This window comes from Salvelinus alpinus, chromosome 4, assembly GCF_045679555.1.
Source record: "Salvelinus alpinus chromosome 4, SLU_Salpinus.1, whole genome shotgun sequence".
Taxonomy (NCBI): Eukaryota; Metazoa; Chordata; class Actinopteri; order Salmoniformes; family Salmonidae; genus Salvelinus; species Salvelinus alpinus.
In genome coordinates this window covers 26,765,400-26,789,303 of record NC_092089.1, presented here as the reverse complement: position 1 = coordinate 26,789,303, position 23,904 = coordinate 26,765,400, and the positions used below count along the sequence as shown (strand labels likewise).

Here is a 23,904-nt window from a genome sequence, read left to right as displayed (position 1 = left end):
GAGAAGTGGAGAGATGAGAGAAGACGAGGAGAGAAGTGGAGAGATGAGAGGAGACGAGGAGAGAAGTGGAGAGATGAGAGGAGACGAGGAGAGAAGTGGAGAGATGAGAGAAGACGAGGAGAGAAGTGGAGAGATGAGAGGAGACGAGGAGAGAAGTGGAGAGAAGAGGAAAGAGACAGCAATAAGATTGAGAGTTCACATTGTATTTCTGTCTGCCACACCCTCAATGCAGGGTGCTCTTTACACAGAATTACACTATAAATATATATTAATAAATATATACAGTAGGATACTATATATCATTTACATTGAGGACTCATCAGGAAGCTTGCAAATCATTCTGAAAATTGTATTGTGCTACCATAACAACATACACTAACCCATTATTAGTAAGAATATCTGAAATACTGTATGTGTTTCTAGAGAACAGTAGCATAACCTTTAGTTTTAGTAAGGTATTTCATTTAGTGTATTTATGTTTACGACAGTAAGGTATTACACTCCTGACAACAAGTATTACTCCAACGCATGTGGCGAATCACAACTGGACCCTGAATATGTGAAGAACCTACGGACATGATACAAGGAGACATTACACACTGGGACAGACTACTGAGACTGGAGAGAGACTTCACTTAGAGAGAACCATCCAGATTGATGTGAGCCAAAGAAAGGCAGACAGCTCATAGTTTATTATCCTGCTGAAACATACTGCTTCTGTATGCAGCCATGCTTTACACAACACTCATTCTCCACAGGGAAATACAGTATTATTAGTAGTAGTATTGTAGTATTTGTATACAGAAACTAAGACTAGGTGGTTGAACAGATGTTTTTTGGTTTGTTTCAGCCCCAGTCTCACCGAGTAACACTGAACTCTATACTGTATTCCACAATGCCATTTTACATGCTGATGATTAAGACAGGGTTCTCCTTTCTCTCTGTGTGAGAGGGTCCATTTTCTTAGGACTGCTTTATTTCACCACATGCTAGGTCATGTTTCATTTACCTGTGGCAAGGTGTGTGTGTGTGATCACTGTTTGCTGATGATAGGGCAGCTGACTGTATGATTGATGGTGCATGATTCCTTTGTAGATATGCAATAACACACCCATCAGCACGGAGGCTGTAGTGGACATGCTGACAGCCAGGGACAGGGGCTGTCTGACAGCTTGCCTTGGCCCTGCAGCATATGGCCTAAAGCTGAAGGAATCTATGGCACAGAGTGCAGTTGTATTTGTACCGTTCACTGAACCGTTGTTTCCATGGAAATGCTTCCTCACTGAAACAGTGTCTAGTGTCTAACATGCAAGTGTTTTTGTTATCAATAAAGCTGTGTTCAGTCAAAAATACACTCCAACATCTTGTTTTCATCCCTGTGGGTCATGTGACGGCTCTGTCAGCTGCATCATGTGCCCCTCAGGCAACATACATTTCATCTGCAATCTAATGAATTTACAATGAATTACACAACCATACAACATCTGTGTGGGTCGCACTGGGCTGGGAACAAATAATGGGCATTGACATATTTTTGGAAAAGCAGCACATTTCGAAATAATTCCAGATAATAGAGGATAGGGATAGACTACGGATAACTGGGTAACACTTCATTTTAAAAAGACCCTTATTACAGTGTAACAGGTATTGTAGTTAACTGTAACAGCTCATAGTTAGTGTAACAGGTATTGTAGTTAACTGTAACAGCTCATAGTTACAGTGTAACAGGTATTGTAGTTAACTGTAACAGCTCATAGTTAGTGTAACAGGTATTGTAATTAACTGTAACAGCTCATAGTTACAGTGTAACAGGTATTGTAGTTAACTGTAACAGCTCATAGTTACAGTGTAACAGGTATTGTAGTTAACTGTAACAGCTCATAGTTACAGTGTAACAGGTATTGTAGTTAACTGTAACAGCTCATAGTTACAGTGTAACAGGTATTGTAGTTAACTGTAACAGCTCATAGTTACAGTGTAACAGGTATTGTAGTTAACTGTAACAGCTCATAGTTACAGTGTAACAGGTATTGTAGTTAACTGTAACAGCTCATAGTTACAGTGTAACAGGTATTGTAGTTAACTGTAACAGCTCATAGTTACAGTGTAACAGGTATTGTAGTTAACTGTAACAGCTCATAGTTACAGTGTAACAGGTATTGTAGTTAACTGTAACAGCTCATAGTTACAGTGTAACAGGTATTGTAGTTAACTGTAACAGCTCATAGTTACAGTGTAACAGGTATTGTAGTTAACTGTAACAGCTCATAGTTACAGTGTAATAACATGTAACTGGTAGTAATTGCAATTACAGAGGTGCAACAATGAATGCTTGTTACATTGCTTGTTACAAATGGGCAGGTTTCCACTAAATTCACCAATTTAGTGTTTTGTTTATTCTCAGCTGCATCCAGTTACAACTGTCACAAAGGTCGTGACCCCTCGTGGATGTGCTGAGTGTCGGAGAGATGATGCTCAATAGCCTCTAATTACTTACTCATGAATGTGCACTGTTCAAACTACATCTCCACTCAGTGTTGTTGCTAGCACCCCCAAAATAAAGTCTTCCATCTGGGTTGACTTGGTGGAGCTGGTAAGAACAGATCAGTAAGTCAACCTCACTGACTGGGATCTAATATGGGTGGTATCGCAGATGTGGAAAAATACACTATTTCAAAGCATAGTACATGTAATGTTTTCCTAAGTACAATGTAATTACTAGTTGTTACACAGGATTTAGCTAGTTAAAATGAAGTCTATCTTGAGGGGTACTTAGTTGTAATTAATGTGTACTTATACAGTACACATCCTGACAACCTGGCCCTCAAGCTTCTGGAAGTTTCACTTCATTTCACAATAAGGCACAGAAATTAAGTGAAACTTCCAGAAGCTTTAAAAGGAGGGCCAGGTTGTAAGGATGTATAGTGTACTGTATAAGTACACATTAATTACAACTAAATACCCCTCAAGATAGACTTCATTTTAACTAGCTAAATCCCGTGTAACAACTAGTAATTACACTGTACTTAGGCAACATTACATGTACTATGCTTTCAAATAGTGTGTTTTTCCTCATCTGGGATGACCAAACTAACCCAGATGGAACACTTTATTTTAGTGGCAAGTGCTAGCAATAACGTTGAGTGGAGATATTTTTTCAACAGTGCACATTCATGAGTAAGTGATTAGAGGCTATTGAGCATCATCTCTCCGACACCCAGCACATCCACGAGGGGTCACTACCTTTGTGACAGTTGTAACTGTATGCAGCTGAGAATAAACAAAACACTAAATTGGTGAATTTAGTGGAAACCTGCCCATTTGTAACAAGCGTGGAAACAAGGATTCATTGTTACACCTTTGTAATTACAGACCGCAATTACTACCGGTTACATGTTGTTATTACACTGTAACTATTGGTTGTTACAGTTAACTACAATACTTGTTACACTGTAATACCACTCTAACTACCTGCCCTCCAGGACACCTACACCACCCGATGTCACAGGAAGGCCATAAAGATCATCAAGGACAACAACCACCCAAGCCACTGCCTGTTCACCCCGCTATCATCCAGAAGGCGAGGTCAGTACAGGTGCATCAAAGCAGGGACCGAGAGACTGAAAAACAGCTTCTATCTCAAGGCCATCAGACTGTTAAACAGCCACCACTAACATTTAGCGGCCGCTGCCAACATACTGACTCAACTCCAGCCACTTTAAAAATGGGAATTGATGGAAATTATGTAAAAATGTACCACTAGCCACTTTAAACAATGCCACTTAATATAATGTTTACATACCCTACATTACCCATCTCATATGTATATACTGTACTCTATATCATCTACTGCATCTTGCCATCTTTATGTAATACATGTACCACTAGCCACTTTAAACTATGCCACTTTATGTTTACATACCCTACAGTACTCATCTCATATGTATATACCGTACTCTATACCATCTACTGCATCTTGCCATGCCGTTCTGTACCACCACTCATTCATATATCTTTATGTACATATTCTTTATCCCTTTACACTTGTGTGTGTGTATAAGGTAGTAGTTGTGGAATTGTTAGGTTAGATTACTTGTTGGTTATTACTGCATTGTCGGAACTAGAAGCACAAGCATTTCGCTACACTCGCATTAACATCTGCTAACCATGTGTATGTGACTAATAAAATTTGATTTGATTTGAATATGGGCACTTAAAAGAAAGTTTTACCTATAACTGTTTTGTAATATGATAGGCTATGCAAATATGTGATGACTTTGCATATTTCCTAGGTGACAGCGCGGACATCCTGAAGTCGTGGTGATTCTCCTGACAAAGGTCTGTTTATTCACATTTCTGTGTGTAGTTCAACTGGGCATTCCAGAGAGTAGGCTACTAGCAGCAAACTAAGCAGCGAGCACAGCTCTGTCTGGCACCAGCCAGCTACAATACCCATCATACCTTGCGACGGTTACGTCACCACTACGTCTAGTGTTGTGTTGTTCCTCATGTGTGATAGCGGTATCAAAGATCCTGGAAACTAACGCTCCTTCTTCCGTCTGTGGTGGTATTGGGTGGGATCCGCAGGAGGAACGCAGACCGAGGCGGATTCATTGAAGATGGCAGACGAGGAGGACTTGGGGCCGGAGGCAGAGCCGGCTCCTTTCTCTCCCGCGGAAACCCCTAGTTCCGCCCGGCCTCACTACGTCTCGTTCTCCGAGAGCGTCCAGCCAGCGGTGGGCATGATGAGCCAGCTACTCAGCCAACCTTCCTCCCTCAAATTCGACAAGAACATCAAACAGGCCTTCTACAACACAGGAGCGTTGATTTTCGTGGCTATCTGTTGTGGAGCGGCTGTGCTAGTCTTCTTTATCCTGGAAGCCTTTCTGAGACCACTGCTCTGGGCCGTTCTCTGCGGGACCTTCCTCCACCCATTCAAACACTCCCTAGCCCGGCTGGGACGCTCCTGGCTCAACGGCCTGCAGGACACCGGGACGCCGATACTCCTGGGGACTCTTCTGGTCCCGGTGTGGTGTTTCAACCACGGGGTGGATTTCCTGGGGGGTCTGGTGCTGGAGAGGCTCACGGTGCTGCTGGTGATCGGGGCGGGCGCGCCACTCATCTACTTCTTTTACCTGTTCTGGAGCGTCATTGGCATGCAGGTGATCATCGGGCACGTGTGCAACGTCATCGGGAGCGCGCTGGACTGCTTCCACTCTGTGTGGGTGAGTGACAGGGACACTACTGACGCTAAGGGAGGAAGACCCCCACAATTATAAGAAAGGCTTTTCCAATACTGTAGCCTACAACAGGATGGACAGGGGATAAGACTGTAATGCAGCCCTTACATGAATCAAGTACTCAGCTAACTAAATGTAGATTTCCTGAGACCTTTCACAGGCCTTGGCTTAGTGTGTGTGTGTGTGTGTGTGTGTGTGTGTGTGTGTGTGTGTGTGTGTGTGTGTGTGTGTGTGTGTGTGTGTGTGTGTGTGTGTGTGTGTGTGTGTGTGTGTGTGTGTGTGTGGATAGTAGGCTACTGTCCATAACTATGAAAAATGTCCTTAAACTCTTTATAAAATAGATAAAGAACTCTTATAAAAGTACATTCTGCTTTTTCTCTCTTTCTACTCCCTCCCTCCCTCATCTTCCCTCTTTCTCTGCCCTCCCCTCTCTCTCTCTTTCTACTCCCTCCCTCATATTCCCTCTCTCTGCCCCCTCTCTCTCTCTTTCTCTCTGCCCCCCTCTCTCTTTCTCTCCCTCCCTCATCTTCCCTCTCTCTATGCCCCCCCCCCCTCTCTCTTTCTCTCCCGCCATCATCTTCTCTCTCTCTGCCCCCCTCTCGCTCTCTACTCCCTCCCTCATCTTCTCTCTCTCTGTCCCCCTCTACTCCCTCCCTTATCTTCTCTCTCTCTCTGTCTCTCTCTCTCTACTCCCTCCCTTATCTTCTCTCTCTCTCTGCCTCCTCCCTCTCTCTCTCTTTCTCTCCCTCCCTCTCTCTCTACTCCCCCCCTCATCTTCTCTCTCGCTCTCCCTCCCTCTCTTTCTCTACCTCCCTCATCTTCCCTCTCTCTATGCCCCCCCCCCTCTCTCTCTCTACTCCCTCCCTCATCTTCTCTCTCTGTCCCCCTCTCTCTCTCTCTACTCCCTCCATCATTTTCTCTCTTTCTCTGTCTCTTTCTCTACTCCCTCATCGTCTCTGTCTCTCTCTACTCCCTCCATCATCTTCTCTCTCTCTGTCCTCTCTCTCTACTCCCTCCCTCATCTTCTCCCCCTCTCTGTCCCTCTCTATCTTTCCCCCCTCTCTCTCTGCTCTCTCCTTCATCTTCTCCCTCTCTCTGTCCCTCTCTCTCTCTTTCCCTCTCTCTCTCTCTCTACCCCTCCATCATATTCTCTCTCTCTCTGTCCCCCTCTCTCTCTTTCCCCCTCTCTCTCTACTCCCTCCATCATCTTCTCTCTCTCTCTGTCCCTCTCTCTCGCTCTACCCCCTCCCCCATCTTCTATCTTCCTGTCTTCCTCTCTCTAGGTGATGACAGTGGTGTTGGGGTATGTGCTGGCAGTAGCCTGCAAATGGAGCCCCGGTACAGAGAGATACCTGAGAACTATGTCTGTACCTGTCTGGACCATACTACTCTTCTACCTGGGTGAGGAGAGGGGGAGAGAGGGAGGAGAGAGGAGGAGCTATGTGAGTGAGAGCCATGCCTGTACCTGTCTGGACAACATGTTCTATTCTTCTACCTGGATACAGACAGGGGAGAGGGAGTGGGAGAGGGAGTGAGAGAGGGAGTGGAAGAGGGAGTGAGAGAGGGAGAGGGAGTGAGAGAGGGAGTGGAAGAGGGAGAGGGAGTGGAAGAGGGAGTGGGGGAGGGAGTGAGAGAGGGAGTGAGAGAGGGAGTGGAAGAGGGAGTTGAAGAGGGAGTGCGAGAGGGAGTGGAAGAGGGAGTGGAAGAGGGAGAGGGAGTGGGAGAGGGAGTGGGAGAGAGGGAGGGAGAGGAGGTAACTTTGTAGGTATTTATGTTCCATCATAAGATAAGGAAGTGTATAAAGGTCAAGTGTGTGGCCGTGGTCTCAGGATATTTAGTCTTTAGCATTAATAGACAGCTGGTAGTGTGCTGTGAGGGAGTGAGGGGGTGTTAACCTTCAGGCTGAAATGTTAAAAGATACTGAGAGCTGAAGCACTGCTAGGACAGAGGTATTTACAGGGGGAGTAGTAGCACATTGTGATGTAGTTTCAAAAGGAGTCTACTGTTCATTAATCATCACACTGCTATACTCCCCTCTCACCATATACCTCCCCCTCTCCCCCATGCCTCTCTCTCTAGTGTCTCTGACTGGCTCGTGGAGAGTTCCTGTGTTTGTAATCGTGGTCACGCTCCTCATCGTGGGCTCTCAAGAGAAACCACCTGTCCCTGGCAACTCAGGTGAGCTGTCAGGACAGGTGTTGTCGTTCGCTGCTAACACCATCTACATGGCCATCTCCTGCAGTAACCTCCATCTGGGCCCCGAGAGAGAGACCAGCACCAGCAGTGTCTCCGCAGGTCAGATAACACGCACACACGCACACACATACACACACGCACACGCACACACATACACACACACACGCGCGCGCACACACACACACACACACACACACACACACACACACACACACACACACACACACACACACACACACACACACACACACATACACACACACACACACACACACACACACATAGGCGTTGTATCACAGTAACTAACCATCAGCCACAAAAAGCTCTCTAAGTCTTAATTCTATATTAATTCAGTAGATGTTGACGGTTTGGACTGATTTAACGACCACTTTCTCACCCTTTCTATCGCGTTTTCAATCCAAATATACTTAATTGTCTTGACTGTCACAACGGCTTAATCCCTCTCATCTCTCCTCACTCCCTCCCTCCTTTCCTTATCTCCCCCCTCCTCTCTCTCTGTAGATGGGGTGGACTCTGTGGGCCCTGGCCCTTCCGGTCCCCCCTCTGTCTTCCCGTTCCCCCGTCAGGCCCGTCCTGAGCTGGGGGGTCTCTTCCAGAAGGAGAAGGGGTCCCAAAGAGCCAGTGATATCTACTTTGTCCTGCTGGCCTGGGCTTTTGTACTGGTCCAAGTCTGGCTCAATCTCTGGATGCTACAACTGCTGCCTATCCCAGTGGCTGGTAATATCTGAAACACACACACACACACACACACACACACACACACACACACACACACACACACACACACACACACACACACACACACACACACACACACACACACACACACACACACACACACACACAAATGCATAACAGTGTGTGTGTGTGTGTGTGTGTTTGTGTTGCAGTGTGGGTGTTGAAGAAGCTGGTGGTACATTTTGGTCTGAAGCGATTCGCTGAGAAGACTCTGTCGTCATGGTGGGTAGGACTGGAGAAGTTTGGCCATGAGCGACAGGAGGCCATCATGCCTGGACCAATCAAAGGACTCACTCAGTTCCTGCTACGGGTTGACACCAAGGTAATGGCCCGCCCCCCCGGCCAACTCCCATAAGACACACAGCCACCCTGCCAACCTCCCTGATACGCACAGCCACCCTGCCAACCTCCCTGAGACACACAGCCACCCTGCCAACCTCCCTGAGACACACAGCCACCCTGCCAACCTCCCTGATACGCACAGCCACCCTGCTAACCTCCCTGAGACACACAGCCACCCTGCCAACCTCACTGAGACACAGACCACCCTGCCAACCTCCCTGATACACACAGCCACCCTGCCAACCTCCCTGATACACACAGCCACCATGCCAACCTCCCTGATACACACAGCCACTCTGCCAACCTCCCTGATACACACAGCCACCCTGCCAACCTCCCTGAGACACACAGCCACCCTGCCAACCTCACTGAGACACAGACCACCCTGCCAACCTCCCTGATACACACAGCCACCCTGCCAACCTCCCTGATACACACAGCCACCCTGCCAACCTCCCTGAGACACACAGCCACCCTGCCAATCTCCCTGATACACACAGCCACCCTGCCAACCTCCCTGATACACACACCCACCCTGCCAACCTCCCTGAGACACACAGCCACCCTGCCATTCTCCCTGAGACACACAGCCACCCTGCCAACCTCCCTGATACACACAGCCACCCTGCCAACCTCCCTGAGACACACAGCCACCCTGCCAACCTCCCTGAGACACACAGCCACCCTGCCAACCTCCCTGAGACACACAGCCACCCTGCCAAACTCCCTGAGACACACAGCCACCCTGCCAAACTCCCTGAGACACACAGCCACCCTGCTAACCTCCCTGAGACACACAGCCACCCTGCCAAACTCCCTGAGACACACAGCCACACTGCCAACCTCACTGAGACACACAGCCACCCTGCCAACCTCCCTGAGACACACAGCCACCCTGCCAACCTCCCTGAGACACACAGCCACCCTGCCAACCTCCCTGAGACACACAGCCACCCTGCTAACCTCCCTGAGACACACAGCCACCCTGCCAACCTCCCTGAGACACACAGCCACCCTGCCAACCTCACTGAGACACACAGCCACCCTGCCAACCTCCCTGAGACACACAGCCACCCTGCCAACCTCCCTGAGACACACAGCCACCCTGCCAACCTCCCTGAGACACACAGCCACCCTGCTAACCTCCCTGAGACACACAGCCACCCTGCCAACCTCCCTGATACACACAGCCACCCTGCCAAACTCCCTGAGACACACAGCCACCCTGCTAACCTCCCTGAGACACACAGCCACCCTGCCAACCTCCCTGAGACACACAGCCACCCTGCCAACCTCACTGAGACACACAGCCACCCTGCCAACCTCCCTGAGACACACAGCCACCCTGCCAACCTCCCTGAGACACACAGCCACCCTGCCAACCTCCCTGAGACACACAGCCACCCTGCCAACCTCCCTGAGACACACAGCCACCCTGCCAACCTCCCTGAGACACACAGCCACCCTGCCAACCTCCCTGAGACACACAGCCACCCTGCCAACCTCCCTGAGACACACAGCCACCCTGCCAACCTCCCTGAGACACACAGCCACCCTGCCAACCTCCCTGAGACACACAGACACCATGCCAACCTCCCTGAGACACACAGCCACCCTGCCAACCTCCCTGAGACACACAGCCACCCTGCCAACCTCCCTGAGACACACAGCCACCCTGTATTTTTATAAACCACTTCCTGATCTATCTCTGGTCACTGCTGGAGGGTGCTGATGCATACAACACTGTAGACAAGATAAAACACAATTCTTATCGACAGTGATTCTGTGATTTTGATCGGCTAGCAGCAGTGTAGTGTCCTGTCTACCCTGGGGTAACGGTTCTGGACAGTTAAGGTAAGGGTTGAAGCTGGGTGAAGAGGCAGGAGCTGGTCTTCTCTGTGATATATGAATGATCTCCTTAAGGGTTAATATTACTACTGAATGATCTCCCTACATGTTAATATTACTACTGAATGATCTCCTTACAGGTTAATATTACTACTGAATGATCTCCCTACAGGTTAATATTACTACTGAACGATCTCCCTACAGGATAATATTACTACTGAATGATCTCTCTACAGGTTAATAAACTACTGAATGATCTCCCTACAGGTTAATATTACTACTGAATGATCTCCTTACAGGTTAATATTACTACTGAATGATCTCCCTACAGGTTAATATTACTACTGAATGATCTCCCTACAGATTAATATTACTACTGAATGATCTCCCTACAGATTAATATTACTACTGAATGATCTCCCTACAGGTTAATATTACTACTGAATGATCTCCCTACAGATTAATATTACTACTGAATGATCTCCCTACAGGTTAATATTACTACTGAATGATCTCCCTACAGATTAATATTACTACTGAATGATCTCCCTACAGATTAATATTACTACTGAATGATCTCCCTACAGGTTAATATTTCTACTGAATGATCTCCCTACAGATTAATATTACTACTGAATGATCTCCCTACAGATTAATATTACTACTGAATGATCTCCCTACAGGTTAATATTACTACTGAATGATCTCCCTACAGGTTAATATTACTACTGAATGATCTCCCTACAGATTAATATTACTACTGAATGATCTCCCTACAGATTAATATTACTACTGAATGATCTCCCTACAGATTAATATTACTACTGAATGATCTCCCTACAGGTTAATATTACTACGGAATGATCTCTCTACAGGTTAATATTAGTACGGAATGATCTCCCTACAGGTTAATAAACTACTGAATGATCTCCCTACAGATTAATAAACTACTGAATGATCTCCTTACTGGTTAATATTACTACTGAATGATCTCCCTACAGGTTAATAAACTACTGAATGATCTCCCTACATGTTAATATACTACTGAATGATCTCCTTACAGGTTAATATTACTACTGAATGATCTCCCTACAGGTTAATAAACTACTGAATGATCTCCCTACAGATTAATAAACTACTGAATGATCTCCTTACTGGTTAATATTACTACTGAATGATCTCTCTACAGGTTAATAAACTACTGAATGATCTCCCTACAGGTTAATATACTACTGAATGATCTCCTTACAGGTTAATATTACTACTGAATGATCTCCCTACAGGTTAATAAACTACTGAATGATCTCCCTACAGGTTAATAAACTACTGAATGATCTCCCTACAGGTTAATAAACTACTGAATGATCTCCCTACAGGTTAATAAACTACTGAATGATCTCCCTACAGGTTAATATTTCTACGGAATGATCTCCCTACAGATTAATATTACTACTGAATGATCTCCCTACAGGTTAATATTACTACGGAATGATCTCCCTACAGGTTAATAAACTACTGAATGATCTCCTTACAGGTTAATATTACTACTGAATGATCTCTCTACAGGTTAATATTACTACTGAATGATCTCCTTACAGGTTAATATTACTACTGAATGATCTCCTTACAGGTTAATATTACTACTGAATGAGGTCACTTAATTGTTTTACCTCTTGTCTCACCCCCTCATCTCACCCCCCTCGTCTCACCCCCTTGTCTCACCCCCTTGTCTCACCCCCTCGTCTCACCTCCCTCGACTCACCTCCCTCGACTCACCCCCTCGTCTCATCCCCTCGTCTCATCCCCCCTTGTCTCACCCCCCTCGTCTTCACCTCTACGCCTCAATGAGGAAAGAAGAAAAGATATTGCACTCTCGCTCTGTTTTTCTCTGCAACGTTTTGTTGTTTTTTGTATTCTGCTCAAGCACACGTTGACACATCTGGTATCCAATCAGAACGGCATTCACTCCCTGCATCCAATCAGAAATTCCCTGCAGCACTTCCTGTTTTCTAAAGCCCCCCCTTTACTGCCTGTATCCAATCACAAGCTGTGTTTGTGCTTGGGAACCATGTGATGATTGCTTCACAGGTCTGTCAAATAATCATTTCCCCAATGTCTCTTTGTCTCCTCCTGAAGCTCTGGCATTGGCTTAACAAGCAGGTAATGTTCTGGAGGAGAGCTCTGCTGAGAGAGAGAGAGAGAGAGAGAGAGAGAGAGAGAGAGAGCATGAGTGTGTGTGTCTGAAATAATGTCAAAATGAGAATGAAAGAGAGAAGAAGAGGAAGAGTGTATGAGTGTGAAATAGTCAGAGAACAAAAGAGAGAGAATGATAAAGGAAGGAAGAAAGAGAGTGTGTGAAGCAGTGTGAGCGCCCTATAGTAGCTTGGAGTGACGCTGTAACCATCCACTGTCATCCCTCCATCCTGTCTCCGCCCCTCGCTGACCTCACTTCCTCCCTGCTTCCTGCTTCTGTTGTGGTGAAGCTACGGTGGGGCGAGCTCATTCATTGGCTCCTCAACCTTCCTTAGCTTCTCCTCTGTGATCTGATTGGCTGGTTGGCTTCTGAGTGTGTGTGAGATGCATGGAGAGAAGAGACTGCTTTAGACCAAGCTGAGGAGAGTGCCGGGGGGGTTGGGTTGGGGGGGCAGGGCTGCCCCTACTATTACCAAGACAGGGTAGACGCTCCCTGCTATTCCCTAGCTCTGGAAATGAAGAGCTGCACCATGGAGGAGCATTAGCAGACCGCCTAAAGAAAGATCTGGGTGGGGTCCTGGGGGTTACATGGGTTTGGGAGGGGTGGGACTGAGCTGGTACTGGGTTGGGTTGGAGTCTGATCCATATTGGACAGGGGGGACATCCATATTAATGACTATTCTGTAGTGAAGGCGTTAGATTAGCATCTGTAAAGGTAGACTCCGCCTCGAGCAGCACGGCTGATATTGAGATGAGCGAGATGCAAGACTTTGCTTTCACACAGTCACACAGTATCCGCACATGTGCACAGGTTCGCTTCACACTGATAGAGCGTACTAGCTACGGGACCAAAACAGAGGAGAAGTTGAGCCTCTCTGTCCAACGCTCTTAGTTGTTGTGGAAATTGACCCAATCGCTGGTTACTTTGTGCATCTACGTCATATCGCTGAGTCTACCTTTAAAACAGCAGTTACATCAAACCAATTTCTGATTCTGACTGGTCTTGAGCTGAGCTTTGCTGTAGTCTATATTTCTGTAGAGTCTATACTGTAGATTTTCTAGATCTCTCAGATTCTCATTCTGTTATGTGTTGACTCAGGATGTGTCCCAATACTCTGAGGTTGCCACCATATTGCTTCATGTGCTGTCAGGTCAGTGGCCATGTTGTGTAATACCACTGAGACACCGTCTTACTAATATCTCCCCATCACCTCCAGCCTCCTGATGGTCATGTTCAGCATTCTTCCTCAGTGACCTCACACACTCCCAGGTCACTTAGGAAGGTGTCATAATGCTGTCATAAGGTATCATAGGGTTGTTATAAGGCAGGGGACATAGAGAAACCTAAATCCTGGGAAGTGACTGTCCTCCTCTGTGGCCCTTAGAGGAACTGCCTCTTAAAGTTACAATAAAGACGTGTAAAGAGATGAGCCTGCAGACAGAGCACACGTCTCACACACAGCCCTGGGGTTTAACATGCGTGCACTCATGCATGGTGTGTGATAGAGTGTGTCTGTGTGCACAGGCTGTTCTCAGGATCCAAGATGGCGGCGGTAGGCTTTAGTTCAGACACAGAATGTCTGCCTTGGTCTCTGGTTTCCCAGGGGAGAAGGACACAGGTTTCTCCATGTGTCCAGTCACATCTGCGACAACTCCTAATGGCAGATGCTGACTTATGTCTCTTTCTCTCTGTCACTTTTCCCCTTCTTTTTTATCGCTCTGTCTCTCTCGCTCTCTCTCTCTGTCTCTCTCTGTAGATGGTCATATGGTTGGAGCGCTCCCTGGATAAACTCATCAGTATCTTCATCATCTTCCTGCTGGTGACAGGAACTCTACTCATGGTTCTCCTGCTCACTGCTATGGTGCGGTACTGTGTGTTCCTCAGAGCTTACCATAGTTTGATTTCCTCTTCCACAGTACATAGCTAATTGAGATATAGGCTATTTTCAGCATAATCTCTCTCTCTCTCTCTCTCTCTCTCTCTCTCTCTCTCTCTCTCTCTCTCTCTCTCTCTCTCTCTCTCTCTCTCTCTCTCTCTCTCTCTCTCTGTCTCTCTGTCTCTGTCTGTCTCTCTCTCTCTCTCTCTCTCTCTCTCTCTCGCTCTCTGTCTCTCTCTCTCTCTCTCTCTCTCTCTCTCTCTCTGTCTCTGTCTCTGTCTCTGTCTCTGTCTCTGTCTCTCTCTCTCTCTCTCTCTCTCTCTCTCTCTCTCTCTCTCTCTCTCTCTCTCTCTCTCTCTCTCTCTCTCTCTCTCTCTCTCTCTCTCTTTGTAGGTTCATCACGAGAGTGTTCATATCATAGAGGTCACCAGTAACCTTATCAACGAGACTGTGTCCAGCCATCCAGAATGGGCCAAGTAAGAGAGACATGCGCACACACACACACACACACACACACACACACACACACACACACACACACACACACACACACACACACACACACACACACACACACACACACACACACACACACACACATCTTGTACACTTGACTGTCCATCAATATTGATGATGACGTTACTCCCAATTGTCACAGAAGTGTGATTACTGTGTGGGGTTGTGGTTGTGCCAGTGCGTGTGGCTTTGCAGGCCAGACCTGCATGGTTTGCCACAGAGGGAGTGTGTTGCCCCTGCTGCTGGGGTTCGTGTGCAGGCCGTTGGATTCTCCTCTGTGATTATGTCCTGGAGGTTTGTGACACCCAGGTGGAACACCAGGTACGTCGGTTGCTAGCCAGGTTCTCCAAATTAGACATTGCCAAGGTACAGTATGTGAAGTGGGGGGGAGAGGTGTTGACCATTGATGTGGAAGGTGAGCTCTTCTTGCTGGGGGTGAGTTGTTGACCATTGATGTGGAAGGTGCGCTCTTCTTGCTGGGGGTGAGTTGTTGACCATTGATGTGGAAGGTGAGCTGTTCTTGCTGGGGGGTGAGTTGTTGACCATCGATGTGGAAGGTGAGCTCTTCTTGCTGGGGGGTGAGTTGTTGACCATTGATGTGGAAGGTGAGCTCTTCTTGCTGGGGGGTGAGTTGTTGACCATCGATGTGGAAGGTGAGCTCTTCTTGCTGGGGGTGAGTTGTTGACCATTGATGTGGAAGGTGAGCTCTTCTTGCTGGGGGTGAGTTGTTGACCATTAATGTGGAAGGTGAGCTCTTCTTGATAGATGGTGAGTTGTTGACCAATGATGTGGAAGGTGAGCTCTTCTTGATAGATGGTGAGTTGTTGACCAATGATGTGGAAGGTGAGCTCTTCTTGCTGGGGGTGAGTTGTTGACCATTTATGTGGAAGGTGAGCTCTTCTTGATAGATGGTGAGTTGTTGACCAATGATGTGGAAGGTGAGCTCTTCTTGATAGATGGTGAGTTGTTGACCAAAGATGTGGAAGGTGAGCTCTTCTTGATAGATGGTGAGTTGTTGACCAATGATGTGGAAGGTGAGCTCTTCTTGATAGATGGTGAGTTGTTGACCAAAGATGTGGAAGGTGAGCTCTTCTTGATAGATGGTGAGTTGTTGACCAAAGATGTGTGTCTTGCTGAGACTGACGGAGCTGTAGACGGAGGAGACAGGCTCAGTGAATGCTGCATATATTCTGGTGAGTGGGAGAGGAGATATTGCTGTGCAAAGATGTGTTGAGTTGAGGTCTTGCTTGTGGCTTGGAGGCGCCGGAGGTTGAATAGATTGTCATCCAGCCGGAACTGCTTTATTTACCCAACATTCATCTCTTCATGGTACAGACGGCTCAAAGGCACTCAGCTCTGACAGAGAGGTGGAATGGGCCTGGGGGTTAACTAGGTGAGAAGTGGACTGGGCCTGGGGTTAACTAGGTGAGCAGTGGACTGGGCCTGGGGGTTAACTAGGTGAGCAGTGGACTGGGCCTGGGGGTTAACTAGGTGAGCAGTGGACTGGGCCTGGGAGTTAACTAGGTGAGCAGTGGAATGGGCCTGGTTGTTAACTAGGTGAGAAGTGGACTGGGCCTGGGGGTTAACTAGGTGAGCAGTGGACTGGGCCTGGGGGTTAACTAGGTGAGCAGTGGACTGGGCCTGGGGGTTAACTAGGTGAGCAGTGGGCTGGGCCTGGGGGTTAACTAGGTGAGCAGTGGACTGGGCCTAGGGGTTAACTAGGTGAGCAGTGGGCTGGGCCTGGGGGTTAACTAGGTGAGAAGTGGACTGGGCCTGGGGGTTAACTAGGTGAGCAGTGGGCAGGGCCTGGGGGTTAACTAGGTGAGAAGTGGACTGGGCCTGGGGGTTAACTAGGTGAGCAGTGGGCTGGGCCTGGGGGTTAACTAGGTGAGAAATGGACTGGGCCTGGGGGTTAACTAGGTGAGAAGTGGAATGGGCCTGGGGGTTAACTAGGTGAGCAGTGGACTGGGCCTGGGGGTTAACTAGGTGAGCAGTGGGCTGGGCCTGGGGGTTAACTAGGTGAGCAGTGGACTGGGCCTGGGGGTTAACTAGGTGAGCAGTGGGCTGGGCCTGGGGGTTAACTAGGTGAGCAGTGGACTGGGCCTCTCATAGACATCACACCACCCTGTGGTGATAACCCCCTGCTCCTCATAGACGTCGTACCACCCTGTGGTGGTAACCCCCTGCCCCTCATAGACATCACACCAACCTGTGGTGATAACCCCCTGGCTCCTCATAGACATCACATCACCATGTGGTGATAACCTCCTGGCTCCTCATAGACATCACACCACCCTGTGGTGATAACCCCCTGGCTCCTCATAGACATCACACCACCCTGTGGTGATAACCCCCTGGCTCCTCATAGACATCACATCACCATGTGGTGATAACCCCCTGGCTCCTCATAGACATCACACCACCCTGTGGTGATAACCCCCTGGCTCCTCATAGACATCACACCACCCTGTGGTGATAACCCCCTGGCTCCTCATAGACATCACATCACCCTGTGGTGATAACCCCCTGGCTCCTCATAGACATCACACCACCCTGCGGTGATAACCCCCTGGCTCCTCATAGACATCACACCACCCTGCGGTGATAACCCCCTGGCTCCTCATAGACATCACACCACCCTGTGGTGATAACCCCCTGGCTCCTCATAGATATCACACCAACCTGTGGTGATAACCCCCTGGCCCCTCATAGACATCACACCACCCTGTGGTGATAACCCCCTGGCTCCTCATAGACATCACACCACCCTGTGGTGATAACCCCCTGGCTCCTCATAGACATCACACCACCCTGTGGTGATAACCGCCTGGCTCCTCATAGACAAACCCCCTGGCTCCTCATAGACATCACACCACCCTGCGGTGATAACCCCCTGGCTCCTCATAGACATCACACCAACCTGTGGTGATAACCCCCTGGCTCCTCATAGACATCACACCACCCTGTGGTGGTAACCCCCTGGCTCCTCATAGACATCACATCACCCTGTGGTGATAACCCCCTGGCTCCTCATAGACATCACACCACCCTGCGGTGATAACCCCCTGGCTCCTCATAGACATCACACCACCCTGTGGTGATAACCCCCTGGCTCCTCATAGACATCACATCACCCTGTGGTGATAACCCCCTGGCTCCTCATAGACATCACACCACCCTGCGGTGATAACCCCCTGGCTCCTTATAGACATCACAACACCCTGTGGTGGTAACCCCCTGCTCCTCATAGACATCACACCACCCTGCGGTGATAACCCCCTGGCTCCTCATAGACATCACAACACCATGTGGTGATAACCCCCTGGCTCCTTATAGACGTCGTACCACCCTGTGGTGATAACCCCCTGGCTCCTCATAGACATCACAACACCATGTGGTGATAACCCCCTGGCTCCTCATAGACGTCGTACCACCCTGTGGTGATAACCCCCTGGCTCCTTATAGACATCACAACACCATGTGGTGATAACCCCCTGGCTCCTCATAGACATCACACCAACCTGTGGTGATAACCCCCTGGCTCCTCATAGACATCACACCACCCTGCGGTGATAACCCCCTGGCTCCTCATAGACATCACTCAACAGCTGAACAGGGTGCTTTATTGGTAAATCAGTCCCTGACTCTCTTTCTCTCTCCACCCCTCTCCTCCAGTTGGCTCCCTGAAGCCCAGGTCATCCAGAAAGCTATGAACTCTGCTGCCACTAACGTCTACCAGCACGGTCGAGAATGGATAACATTCAAGGTAAGAGAGACAACAGGAGAGAGATGGAAAGAGAGGAAGGGGGGTGGAGACACTGGTAAAATCACTGATTGTGTGTGTGTGTGTGTGTGTGTGTGTGTGTGTGTGTGTGTGTGTGTGTGTGTGTGTGTGTGTGTGTGTGTGTGTGTGTGTGTGTGTGTGTGTGTGTGTGTGTGTGTGTGTGTGTGTGTGTGTGTGTGTGTGTGTGTAGCTCCATAAGATGCTTGGTGAAAAGGGGAACCACACAGCTGTCATAGAGAAGCAGGTTCTGGAACTGTGGGACAGACTGTACCATTCCTGGTTTGTCAAGGTAACACGGGGGGGGGGGGGGGGGGGGTCCATCAGACCACAGTATAGGGGGGTTCACATGGTCACATCTTCATGTTTGGCTTGAGAATATAAAGACTGAAACACTGATTACCCCTTATAAACACAGACCAGAACTACACTATACATTCATACTTGTCTCACTCTTTCAACACCATCTGTGTGTGTGTGTGTGTGTGTGTGTGTGTGTGTGTGTGTGTGTGTGTCTGTGTCTGTGTGCTTACGTGTCTGTGTGCTTACGTGTCTGTGTGCTTACCTGTATGTCTACGGCGTTTCTGTCTCAGAATGTAACCCAGACAGGAGGGCGTAACCGTAGTGGTGGTCAGAAGCTTGTCCAGAGACAGAACAGCTGGCTGGGAGAGATCTTAGACTGGCAGGACATCGCCTCCTTCGCTCAGGAGAACATAGAAACACTGCTCTCTGTGAGTACACACGTGTGTGTGTGTGTGTGTGTGTGTGTGTGTGTGTGTGTGTGTGTGTGTGTGTGTGTGTGTGTGTGTGTGTGTGTGTGTGTGTGTGTGTGTGTGTGTGGTGTGTGTGTGTGTGTGTGTGTGTGTGTGTGTGTGTGTGTGTATAACGTGTGTATCCTCTGTTATAGATAGTGGAGTCTCTGTGGGTGGTGATGAGTCGGAACGTTGGGCTGCTGATCTCCACAACGACCACTCTCCTCACTGTCCTCTTCCACAGCGGCACAGCTCTCCTCAACTTCGCCCTCAGCCTGGTAACACACACACAGCTCTCCTCAACTTCGCCCTCAGCCTGGTAACACACACACACAGCTCTCCTCAACTTCGCCCTCAGCCTGGTAACACACACACACAGCTCTCCTCAACTTCGCCCTCAGCCTGGTAACACACACACACAGCTCCACTCAACTTCGCCCTCAGCCTGGTAACACACACACATAGCTCGCTCTGTGTGCCTCCTCCTTCATACCGTAATATTTACATTGTTGATTGTGTGTCCCTGTGTGTGTGTGTCCGTGCGTGTGTGTGTCCTTTTGTGTGTGTATGTGTGTATGTGTAGGTGATATTCCTGACCACGTTGTTCTATCTGCTGAGTTCCAGTGGAGAGTACTACGAGCCTGTCAAATGGGTGATCAACCTCACTCCTCTGTCCCAGCCCGGACCATCCTCTAACATCATAGGACAGTCTGTAGAGGAGGCCATCAGGTACACACACACACAGCACACACATAAACACACACACACGCACGGTCTTGTACAGCTAACCTTGTGGGGACACACAATTCAGTCCCATTCTAAATCCTGTTTTCCCTAACCCCTAACCCGTACACTTACCCTAACCCATACACTTACCCTAACCGTAACTGTAACCCTCAAATTAAACCAAAAACCTAACCTGAACGCTAAACCTAACCCTAGCTCTTAAACCTAACCCTAGCTCCTAAATCTAACCCTAGCTCCTAAACCTAACCCTAGCTCCTAAACCTAACCCTAGCTCCTAACCCTAACCCTAGCTCTTAAACCTAACCCTAGTTCTTAAACCTAACCCTAGCTCCTAACCCTAACCCTAGCTCTTAAACCTAACCCTAGTTCTTAAACCTAACCCTAGCTCCTAAACCTAACCCTAGCTCCTAACCCTAGCTCCTAAACCTAACCCTAGCTCCTAACCCTAACCCTAGCTCCTAAACCTAACCCTAGCTCCTAACCCTAACTCCTAAACCTAACCCTAGCTCCTAACCCTAACCCTAGCTCCTAACCCTAGCTCCTAAACCTAACCCTAGCTCTTAAACCTAACCCTAGCTCCTAAACCTAAACTTCTGGTCCCCACAAGAATATTTAAACACGTCCACACACACACTGCACTCATTTGACATTTGAAATGTTAAAACATATATTAGTTTAATTGTGTGTGTTTTAGAGGGGTGTTTGATGCCTCTCTGAAGATGGCAGGGTTCTATGGTCTCTACACCTGGCTGACACACACCATCTTCGGCATCCACATCGTCTTCATCCCCTCTGGTGAGTGTGTTCAAAACTGACTGATCAAATAGAACATCTTAACTTGCTGATGTTTGACTGACTAGCCTGGAGACGAGGAAAACCCTCCTTATGTCCAAACTATTAGATGAGTAACTTGTATAACAGGACTGTTCTATTCCAGTCTTCTGTCTTACTATTGTCAAACATGTTCCATGTGTCCTCTTCCCTCACCCCCTTCAGCCCTGGCAGCTATCCTGGGTGCGGTGCCGTTCCTGGGGACGTACTGGGCAGCGCTGCCCGCTGTGTGTGACCTGTGGCTGGCCCAGGGAGAGGGGGTCAAAGCATTGCTACTGCTACTCTTCCATCTGCTGCCCACCTACTTCGTAGACACAGCCATCTACTCCGATATATCAGGGTATGTGTGTGTGTGTGTGTGTGTGTGTGTGTGTGTGTGTGTGTGTGTGTGTGTGTGTGTGTGTGTGTGTGTGTGTGTGTGTGTGTGTGTGTGAGAGAGTGTGTATGTGTTTGTGCGTATTCACTGTTTATGAGATCAGTGTGTAAGAGAGAGAAATCTAATCTGTTATGATATTAAAGTAAGTGTGTGTTGATATCTGCCCCCCCCCACAGTGGTGGTCACCCGTATCTGACTGGTCTAGCAGTGGCAGGAGGAGCATACTATCTGGGTCTGGAGGGGGCGATCATCGGTCCTATCCTGCTCTGTATCCTGGTGGTAGCCTCCAACATCTACAGTGCCATGCTGATGAGTCCCAACTCTGCCCAGCCCACCCCTGTACAGTCTACCTGGCCACTACATCCTGCCAGGTCCTTCATGGACACCACTCCCTCGGTGCTGAAGAGGGTGAGCGAGTGAGAGGTGGAGTGTCTCCTGGTTTCTCATTGACTGGGTGCCTGTTCCTTGGCTTCTTTTAGGCTGATTACCTGGGAGAAGCACCCGTTCCTCCCGAGCTCTATGGGGTCTCCCAGGCGGAGTGGCAGGGTGTGAGGGGAGGTTACCCACGATGCCATCAGCCTGATAAAGCTACTTTTCAAACCATAGAGGAGAGACCCTCCCCTCCCCCAACACATATGAGACCATAGAAAAGATTTACATTAGAAATCAAATCAATGGTCCACAATATGTATACTGGGCAAACCATATTTAATATTGAATGTCTGACACCATATTTAATATTGGATGTTTGACACCATATTTAATATTGAATGTTTGACACCATATTTAATATTGAATGTCTGACACCATATTTAATATTGGATGTTTGACACCATATTTAATATTGAATGTCTGACACCATATTTAATATTGGATGTTTGACACCATATTTAATATTGAATGTCTGACACCATATTTAATATTGAATGTTTGACACCATATTTAATATTGAATGTCTGACACCATATTTAATATTGAATGTCTGACACCATATTTAATATTGAATGTCTGACACCATATTTAATATTGAATGTTTAATTGATGCTCATCACATCTCGCTGAATGCGGTGCCTCTCTGTGTTCCACACATCAGCGATGGTAAAGTTTATTGTGCCGCAATAAGGGATGGGACATGTGGATTTTAGAACATGGGTCTATTCTACCCATTCTATGTACACGTATAAGACCCCCCAGTACCAAATCTACAGACCTGCCTAAAGTGGGATGTATCCCCCCCCCCCCCCCAATCCTTTCTGCCCCCTCTACTTGGCACTTTTGTGAAGGTTAAAGTTCAGAATGGGTCGCACGTTGTAAGCTGCAACAGAGCAATGAACTAACCCTGGTCCCGGAGAGCTACTGGATGGGCAGGGTTTAGTTCCAGCCCAGCATTAAGACATCTGATTCAAGTAATGAAGGATTTAATAAGGAAACTAGAACCTGTACACCCGGGTGCCCTCCAGATGCCACCAAAATTAACATTTAGCGCTTTTGGTTTTTATCATCTTTACTGTTATCATTAATATAATACTGTTTTATTATCTCTATGGTTACATGTTGTATGATGCATTGTCATGCTTAGGAGTTCTGTTGGCGTGGCGATGAGTACTGTATGCAGGCACTTCCTGTGCTGAGAGGTGGAACTTCCTGTGTTGATGTTTTTACATTTAAAAACAGATTCGTTTTCAGCTCAAGTTTATGTTTTGCTCTCTAACGCACACACACACACACACACACACACACACACACACACACACACACACACACACACACACACACACACACACAGGTTGATGTCAGTGCTGCTGTAAGGTGAATGTAGTCTGAAGGCGCTGTAGTTGTTACATATCATGGTAATAAGGTAGTGGGTCCTGGCCTGTACTAACTACATCCTATTATAATCTATCACATACATACCCCGGATTACACACACACACACACATTCACTCCACGTTAATGGGAGAAGGATGAACTTTCACATTATAAATGTACCCGTTTACACCAACTGAACGATGTACAGGTATGTATTCTGATTGAGTACTCTGTATGTGAAGCACGACATCATCTTATGTGGCCGAAGCGTTAGCTGTCTGAGGTTGGGAGGACTGGTTATTTATCCTGACAAGGTTGGAGTCCTCCTGTTGGCTCACTTCCCTCACCCTGACGTCACCTGACTCTGGAACATACCGTTGCTGTGTTTTCTACTGGAAATGCACTGAGACAATAAACAGGACTGTTTAACTAAGATGGTGTCCTCCTGGTGTTGCTCCACAATATCAACTCGTTCATTTTCAGACTGATCATCACATACATTTTTTATATTTTCCCTCAACGATCAATCATTAACCAAACTGATTGGAGCATTACAGGCTAACACTTGATATTGAAGTCATTGTCTAAACAAGTTACAGAACACTACAGAGAGGGGAGGGGACATGTACCCACTCTG

The 23,904-nt window shown here is 47.7% G+C and overlaps 1 protein-coding gene across 2 annotated transcripts; it reads left to right on the top strand.

Moving 5' to 3' along the window:
• Window positions 1–3,504: 3,504 nt before the first annotated feature.
• Window positions 3,505–23,700, top strand: tmem245 (transmembrane protein 245). Of its 2 annotated transcripts, XM_071394938.1 has the most exons (16): window positions 3,505–5,225; window positions 6,524–6,641; window positions 7,320–7,535; window positions 7,959–8,174; window positions 8,348–8,517; window positions 12,522–12,545; window positions 14,336–14,440; window positions 14,849–14,931; window positions 18,647–18,737; window positions 18,946–19,044; window positions 19,346–19,483; window positions 19,660–19,782; window positions 20,088–20,233; window positions 20,946–21,046; window positions 21,248–21,422; window positions 21,635–23,700. In XM_071394938.1, exons 1-16 carry the CDS (start codon window positions 4,620–4,622, stop codon window positions 21,876–21,878), a joined length of 2,655 nt encoding a protein of 884 aa, XP_071251039.1. In that variant the 5' UTR covers window positions 3,505–4,619; the 3' UTR covers window positions 21,879–23,700. The 2 variants fall into 2 exon arrangements, with proteins under 2 accessions (XP_071251039.1, XP_071251040.1); XM_071394939.1 differs by lacking the exon at window positions 12,522–12,545 and having other exon boundaries at window positions 3,512–5,225.
• Window positions 23,701–23,904: the final 204 nt, after the last annotated feature.